General features: G+C 30.4%; 1 protein-coding gene across 2 annotated transcripts; it reads right to left on the bottom strand.

Annotated features, from left to right (window-relative positions):
• Positions 1-703: 703 nt before the first annotated feature.
• LOC108695014 (bone morphogenetic protein receptor type-2) lies at positions 704-7,127 on the bottom strand. Of its 2 annotated transcripts, XM_018204730.1 has the most exons (13): positions 6,929-7,127; positions 5,763-6,039; positions 5,541-5,643; positions 5,252-5,449; positions 4,875-5,111; positions 4,617-4,772; positions 4,298-4,480; positions 4,000-4,169; positions 3,735-3,930; positions 3,448-3,648; positions 3,164-3,385; positions 1,489-1,806; positions 704-1,038 (listed from the first exon to the last, which is right to left on the bottom strand). In XM_018204730.1, the coding sequence occupies exons 2-13, from the start codon at positions 5,922-5,924 to the stop codon at positions 764-766; spliced, it is 2,421 nt and encodes an 806-aa protein (XP_018060219.1). In that variant the 5' UTR covers positions 5,925-6,039; positions 6,929-7,127; the 3' UTR covers positions 704-763. The 2 variants fall into 2 exon arrangements, with proteins under 2 accessions (XP_018060219.1, XP_018060218.1); XM_018204729.1 differs by having other exon boundaries at positions 704-1,806.
• Between the last annotated feature and the right edge of the window lie 1,793 nt (positions 7,128-8,920).

Raw genomic sequence — 8,920 nt, 5'->3', positions numbered from 1 at the left:
ATATATATATATATATATATAGAAGGAAATAGTCTCCTCTCGTGAAGAGAAGAAAAAGTATACAAAATCGATAATAAAAGCTTTACATACTTTCGTTCATAATTTCACAAGCTTTTGAGCTAATAATATCAGATGGAGAATATTCTGCAAATATTGACATTAATTGTTTTACACAGAGATGACATATGTCTTTTAAATGCTGTGAAAAAAGTAAAAAACAATTATACATTGAGATGTTATATATCTTATAATGTGATGTAAATGTTAATATTGATTGTCCATGTTTATCAATTACACTGAAAATTCATTAATTCTATTAAATCGAAAAGAATATTGAGAATATAACAATAAATCACAAATATCATATATATGAAAGCAGTTTCATAATAAACTCATTTCTCATATTTCAGCGCATATAGATTTCGTCCATTTGATTTTCTATTTTCTATCCGTAATTATTATGTGCACTTGTCATACCCAATCATCTACTTCATCAAAAGCATTCATTACGTCCAAAGTATGCTATCAATATAATATGACAAATCAATTTAATAGCACGAGCTTCTGATTTCTAATTTTTTTTAAATTTCATTATTTAAAATCTGTATCGCAGTAATATATTTTGCATCGAGTATAAAATCTTACTTATTCTTATACACAAATTCTGTACATAAATCGAAGCTGAAGATACCTTACAGTTCCTTTTTTTCTTGATTCTATATATTATACGACATAAAGACTTTACAAATACATTAATATCTGATTAAAAGCACGTAACATTTTTGGTACCAAGTTTCGTTGGTGAATGTTTTCCATCACTATCACCGAGATCCATACCAAATGGCACAGAATTCCAAATGGCTTTGTCACTTTGATCGTCCTCTTCATTCAAAATATTGCACATCATGCGATCATCGTAAAGCGAAAATCGCGCCGTTGATTGCGCTCGACCGCGAACTTTCCTAACAGACGGCGGCAAATCACCGGGTGTTTTTATTCTCATATGTGGATCCTTCAGTGCGTTGTTTACATTCGAACCTACATTAAAAACTTCATTAAATTTATCTATGCTTTCTTGCCTGCTTAGATTATTTTCTCGTTTTTTATTTCTTAAATTTACGAGAGGCAAAGTGGAAGGACGCGCGTTAGACGTCGCATTATCATTCTCATATTGTTTTTGCTTCCCCGTTTGTGCGATATTTTTATCATTCTTCTCTACTGGCATCGCCGAAGTAGAAGTCTTACCAATAATACCATTTACATACTTTCCTCCAGGCGAAATTGTTACATTCGTTTCTACAGTTTTAATCTGGACATTTTGCTTTGATAATAAATTTGACTTAGAATCTTCTCTATCTATTTGGTATCTGCTATATGGATACATTTTCTTATTGATGAGCAATTTTTTTAAATTGGGCCAGGCAAATAATTTTTTCCGTGGGCTTTCTTGAAGAGACGTGTCCTGTATATTTGTCTGCTTTCTCTTACCATAAGAAGATGATCCTTCATCAGAAATAACATTTTGAACATATGGTATAGGCGTTGCCGGCCTAAGTTGTGTTAATTGAGTAGTATGTTGACTTAAATAATCGTGCGAAACTAAGCCTTGTACTTCTGTTCCAGTTTTGTATTGATCATTACACGCATGCTTCAGTGATTTATCGACGAGAACATTACCGTTACAGCTTAAGTCTTCCAACGAATCTGATTGTAACATTAAATTTCTTTCCATACACGGATTTCTGCCCTGATACGGCTGAAGCGTTTGAGTATGATTATATGTCGCTATTTCGTTTGAATTTTTGACTGAAACGAGATCATTATATATATTAAAAATAATTGTGTGTGAAAAATGAAATTATAGAAATGTAAAATGGATGGTATGATAGGTATTGAATATCATACTCATATATATTACACAACGACTAAAAAATTATCATTTACTTGCAAAAAGAAAAACACAGAATCTAATAAAAGATATGAACGTATATCTCAGAGATATATTCTATTAATAACCAGAGACTCGGACCGAAATACATTACATTATTAAAATTTTGGCTTGATTACAAGTATGGTTCGAGGCTGTCCAATTTTCGGTTTCGATATCAATTTTTTTTAGTGATAACGGTGATCATTATATAATTACCGAAAATCGAAACAGAAAAAAGACCAAAATCCAAATGGATCCGTATGATAAAAGAACTGAAAGTAAAAATTGAGTAAAAGTTGAAACTTAGTCTCGAATCATTATCCGGACCGAAATTTTTCCGAGTCCTTGATTAATAATTTGGTCCTTGTTTAATAATAAAGATTTTATATTTGTTACTCAAAATTAATTTTAGGGCTTCTTGATTACAAAAAACGACTTATGAAAAATTGAATTTCTGGGCTGTATTTGAAATATTTCTACTTGAAAAACAGTATTTGTAAGTGTATTTTGTAAAAATACATTTATATTGCAAATACTGTATTTTAGATAAAAATATTTCAAATACATGCCCAGCTATTTAATTTGATACAATATTAAAAATTTTACAAAAATTTAGGAGTTCTTTAATTTTCTTTTTTCTCAGACTCAAGGTATTTTTAATTAATAAGTTAACGTTTTAATTTTAATCTTTTTTTATTTAGTCTTTAAACTTTTTTTTATACAGTCTTTAGTTTTTATTTACAGTCTTATAAAATAAAAATAAAAATAACTCGTATACAAGAAACAAAAAAATAATTTGAATGTAAGAGCAAGATATATGATCAATTTGAATTTAAAAATAATAAACAGAAATAAATCAATTTTGGTATACGAGTAAAAATGAAAAATACAAGAATAGTGACAACTATGATTAAATCGCGGCATGACAAATGTGTATCTGTAAGACATTACATTCAAAGATTAAAAGAACATACTTTGGCTGTACTCACTCTTGGAATCATTTGTTTATTGAATGTTAAACAAGGTTAAATGATGCTCACGAATATTGTGAGCGTTAATTGGATCACAGCCTTTTATTCCTTTACAATCAATTATTACAAAATCAAAAGTGCATATTTAAAAATTACAAAATTTTAATGATTCAAAACATTTAAACTTATTTTCTGGAAAACTTCATTTTTTTTGAGTTTGTCGTTGTGTAGTAAAAACAAATGAATATTATTAATTACTTACAACTGTGTTCATGAGCAACGCTGTCAGATGGTGATAATGTAACTAAGTTTTCAGCTATTGCACTGTCGTTAGTATTACTATCTTGCACCGTGTTCAATGCAAGTTGAACAACATGTACATTGTCATGATGTGAGGATTCACTATAAAGACTGTTTGTCGTTGAAGGCACTAAGGTGCAGTGAGAATTCACCATTGGACTTCCATCAGTAAAGTGCATCGTTACTACAATTTATTTTTCTTTTAGAAAATGTAAAAATCAAACTAAATAATAATAAATGCATTACCACGATGAGATTGCAGTTCTGAAAGTCGTTCTTCTATACACAAAGCAGTTAAACGAGCTTCAGCATCAGCATCCCAACAATCTTCTATAGTTTCCTTAATCAAACGCACTCCCGGTCTATCTACTAAGTTACCTTCTAAAAGTGGTCTTGCTTTATTACGTGATACTAAGACTTGCATTTGTTCAAACGTTGGATGAAGACCTAAAAAGTATATAAAAATATTTCATAAATAACTTAAATAAGATATAAATTCATCATGATTTTGAGAAATATTTTTTTACACGAACCTATTTCATTTTCATATGGTTGTTTATATTGCGGTACATCCGATCCAGGAATATAAATGTCAGAACATCTTGTAATCAGTTCCCAAAGAACTAAACCCATTGCATAAACATCTATTTGTTTTAAAGAACTTTCGCAATCCCGTAAATTAACAGCACCATCCAACACTTCTGGCGCCATGTATCTCAGAGTGCCCACCTAATATAATAGATTTTGATAGAGATTGAATTATAGAATATACATAATCTTAGATATTTTGATATTCACGTCATTAATTGATTTTAATTCGGCATGCTGCTCCTCTCCATTAGAATAATATTTCGATCCAGAGATTTGAACTGCTAATCCCAAATCACAAATATAGCAAGAGCCATCAGCTTTAATTAATATGTTTCTTGAATTTATATCCCTATGTGCAATGCATGGCTTAAACTTGTCTAAAAATTAATATTTATATAAATATTAATATTAGAATTATCCAATTACTTTTTACTTTAACGGAAAACAGTAATCAAGAATATTTTAAATATTTCCACATTTTTTGAACAAATAATGCAATACATACCACCTTTGCGTATATCCGTATGTAAATAAGCAAGTCCTTTAACAATGGAAAGACTCATTTTGCAGAATGTGTTCCAATCAATAATGTGAGTTCGTAAAAATTCTGTTAAACTACCACCCGGAGCAAAACTGAGTACTAAAAGATATTCGATACTACCTTCCATGCTTATTCTTTCATCCACACCTAAAATGGAAATATAAATTAAATATTAATTAATTTTATATTCTAATATTAAGTAATCAAATATTAAAAAAAGAAAAGTTTTCATTATATCGCTGGTTTTAATATAATTTGTTTTAAGTTTAATAAAAATGCCAACCATAATAGCTTAATAATGATGGATGTTCCATAAAAGGTAGACAATAAGTGTCTCTTTCATTCTGAAAATAATTGCGATAATGTGATGGATATATTTTAACTGCAACATCTTGGTCTCCCATACTGCCCTGCCAAACTGATCCGTATCGTCCTTGGCCTATAATATATTATAATATACATTATAATAAATGGAATTAAGCATTTATTCATTATAATATTAAATAAATAAAGATTATTGATGTGATCAAAAAGAACATACCTACAATATTTGCGAGTTTCAAATGATCAACAGTGTAAGTACCAGTTCTTAATGCTGTGCTATCCATGAACTGATCATTGTAAGATAATGACTTTCCTAATCTTATTAAAATATTGTTATGAGAGGATTTGTATATAATCATGGATATAGTACATATTACTAGCGATGTACATGCTACACCGGTTACTATAATAAGCAACAATCGTTCATAGTTTGACTGTTCAAGATATTCTGTAGCTGAAAAATATTATAAAATAATGTATTTTAAAAAATACTTTCTGATTATCGTTTCTATGAAATATCAAGCTAAAATAAAGTAAATATAAAATATTCTACTATATAATAATTAATAGTTGCTATTAATGCTGTTATCTTACTTGGCTGACTCTTTTGCGACGAAAGAGGATTAAATATTTTGTTGTCCGGATCTGCAAGATTGGAACTTGTAATATTGAGATTACATAAATCTCCGTGACAGCAACAAAACTTCGTGTTATTCAAAGCTTTTGTAGATCTCTGAAGTGCAACACATTCTGTATTTTCGCATTTTTGTTCACCAGACTGTTTCCAACAACCTAATTCATATCAAAATAGTATAATATAATATTTTATATTTATACCTAATAACAATTATTTATGCATAATGAACTCCTACATAATATATACCTTGAGATAAAATAATTATTTCAGTGCCATTTGCCGTTTTATCCTCTTGCCATAAGGCATGACAGAAATTATTACATATCTCAAATTTGACATCTTCATTTATCTAAAAGTTAGATATATATTTTAAATACTTTCTAATTAGTGTGAACATATTGTTTATATTATATAATTTTAGAATCATCATTTTCAAAAAGCACATAGCTTATTATGAAAAAAACATACATTATGATCATTGGATGTAACTTCAGATACACCTGCTGAATTCTGTTTCAAAGAAAGATTTTCAACATTTTTCTTTCTACTGGCACATTTCCTGGCATTAATAGGAGCTAAGCTTATGCCACACAGCAGTGTGATCAGCACGATTGATACAATGGCTCTCATTGTGCTTTAGCAGGCCTCTTGAACCAAAACCACTTCAACAGAAGTAGAGCTCCTTAAGAATTAGCATCTTTCATCGTAGTAATACATAATGCTGCCGTTGAGATTCTGAGTTCATCTGCTCGTAATATAATGCAAAAAAAAATTAATATAATTAATTAATAAAATTGAATTAAAAGATTATATATTACAGTTTCTCATCTTATTGATATTTCTGCTTTTAAAAATATGAAAACTATATCAGAAATATTATTAGCTTTGTGTGATATCTAAAGACAACAAAATTTTATACAACTTGACTTTTGCATTTATCATCATGCATAAAATTCTTTCTGAATTTCGAATAACATTGATCTTCATATCAGAAATTAAATAACTTATATTAATCATATTACGCAAAATCGACGTTTTTTTAAACTTTATCATAATATGAATATACATAGAACATTCAATATACACATCACACTCACTTTCTGCTTATAATATATCAATTTTTTTAAACTTTATCAACACAAATATAACATATATGTTCAATTCTTTTTTGCAATATACTGTCAATTTTTTTTCAAATTTATCAATATACGTATATAATGTACATAATACATATTCAATAAACACACTACTCCTTTTTACAATATACTATTAAATTTTAAATCCAATTTCCATTACTATACGCAGTAATTTTCGCAGACGTTTAAATTATTCCGTGGTATCGTGTCACGCAAATCTAATGACCAGAAAGTAATGCGAGATCTCATCTGTGACATGACTGATTAATCAGAATTCTTTACATGGTCAGGTGAACGAAATATTGAGCGACGGGAGATGATCGCGGGATATCAAAGGAAAAACGATATACTTAACGATACGAATGAGAGCATATTAACATGTCGCACGGGATTTCCTGGGACATGCATCCCATAGGAAATTCGCAAGATTGAAAAAGAGAAAACATCGCGCATACAGGGCGCGCGATGTGCATTGCAAATAAAGCGGCATACACTTACATTCTGCTCGGCGGTCCTCGTGGAAGTTCAATGTGGTTCACGCGCGTTATTGTAGCCACCGTCAGATGCGACATCGCATGTCCTCAGAACGCCGCCAAGCTCATTCGAAAGAAGCGTCGCGTGAATCCCGTATATCTGACAAGCAACCCGTGTCGGTGTCCATTGAGTCGCGTCCTAATTGCGCGTCCGCAAACGCATCGACAGTGACGCAGCTGTTTATCGTACGATTGCCGCTCGTATGGCGCGAAATTTTAAGCTTTGTGTTGACGATGGCTGTATTCCACAATTTATTGCCAGTACTGAAAATCTATAGTTTATATTACATACACTATAGATTTTCAGTACAGACTTGAGAATGTAGCTGATGCTAGGAATCGCTCTGAGAGTTCAGAGAAAAAAAATAAATTTAATTAACATTAAATATTTAGGATATTTCACAAATTGTTCAATTCTTTCTCATCCGAGATCTTGGAGCAATAGCTGTGTTCAGCGGACTCAATCATTGAGTAAGCGTTCACTGCTATTGATATATTCTTCCAGATTTAAAACGCTGATCGGATGATCTAAAAGAATACACCAATAATAGCAAATGTTCACTCAACAGTTGAGTGAGCCTTCGTTGTTATTAGCTGCGTTCAGCAAAACACAACAATTTTGCAACCATTTTTTGATTGTCTGCTGAGATAGGACTATTCCTCTTGATCTAAAAGCATAACTCAATCAGCGCAAAGAAAACTTGCAACAGTAGCAAAATAAACATTATGCAGCATTCATTGATGTATTCTTCCAGATCTAAAATGCTGATCGGATGATCTAAATAAATACACTGATAACAGCGAGCGCTCATTCAACTACTGAATTCGCAGCCAATGGCATTTATTTTGCAACTATTGAAAGTTTTCTGGGTTATGCTTTTAGATCAAGAGGAATGGTCCTATCTCAGCAGAGAATCATAAAACAATTGCAAAACTGTTGTATTCTGCTAAACACAGCCATTTGCCCGTATTCATAATCAGACCTTGTACTTCCTTAAATTTATCTTTAGATGTTCAACAACCAAGAAATAATTCATAAAGTATCTAAATTTAAGGAAGCTTTAAATATAAGGCCTAACTATGAATACGAGTAATTGAATACGACTTATCGGAACGTTCTTTTGCAACTTATGCTGATTCTACAATGAATCGATAGTCGGAAGTTTTAGTTTTAATCGGTGAAATTAGCCAATAAGCCTTAGTCGTACAAGTGCTATTGGTTAATTTCATCAACAAGACTTAGGACTACCAATTACCGACTCATTGTAGAATCAGCGTTAGAAATTTTCTTCGCAGAACTATATTTAACTATATTCCTCTATATTTAAAAGTATAATCCAATTATTAGTAAATATGAGTAAAAGAGTAAATTAAACCGAGATTAAAGTTAATGTTGATGAAAATAGGCATTAATGTGATGATCTTGCTCTTAGTTTCTCACTGAATTTGAATGTATAAATCAATCGATCTTATTAAAGAATATCTTACAACAGTTGCAAAGCTATTTTTTTCTGCTGAAGTCAGTACCGACTTTTTGATCATTCCATGCTATAAATAAGATTTGTATTTCTTTTATGATAAAATAGTGATTAAATAAAATCCTTCTTATTTATCTTCAAAAACTAAAAAAATTAAGAATATCAGTACCTTTCAAATGCGGCCGGATTTCTCAGACCGAAAACATTAGATTGATTAGACGTATGTGTAGAATCAGTAATTAAATATTGCAACACTTTTTTTAATAGGTTTTTTTAACAGAATTCAGCCTACTCATCGAGTAATTGGTTCGCATTTATAGATTCATAAGAGTAGACTGCATTCCGAAACCTATTAAAAAAAAAGTTACAACTTTTTAGTTGCTGACCGTACAAAGAATACATACACATGCCTTTGAAATTTAGTTTTGATTATATAATATAAAAAAATTTTCTCTGTTGTTTTATTAACATTAATATGG

The sequence above is a fragment of the Atta colombica genome, unplaced genomic scaffold (assembly GCF_001594045.1).
Source record: "Atta colombica isolate Treedump-2 unplaced genomic scaffold, Acol1.0 scaffold126, whole genome shotgun sequence".
Lineage (NCBI taxonomy): Eukaryota > Metazoa > Arthropoda > Insecta > Hymenoptera > Formicidae > Atta > Atta colombica.
The sequence above is the reverse complement of the archived record's forward strand: the minus strand, read 5'-3'. Positions and strand labels throughout refer to the sequence as shown.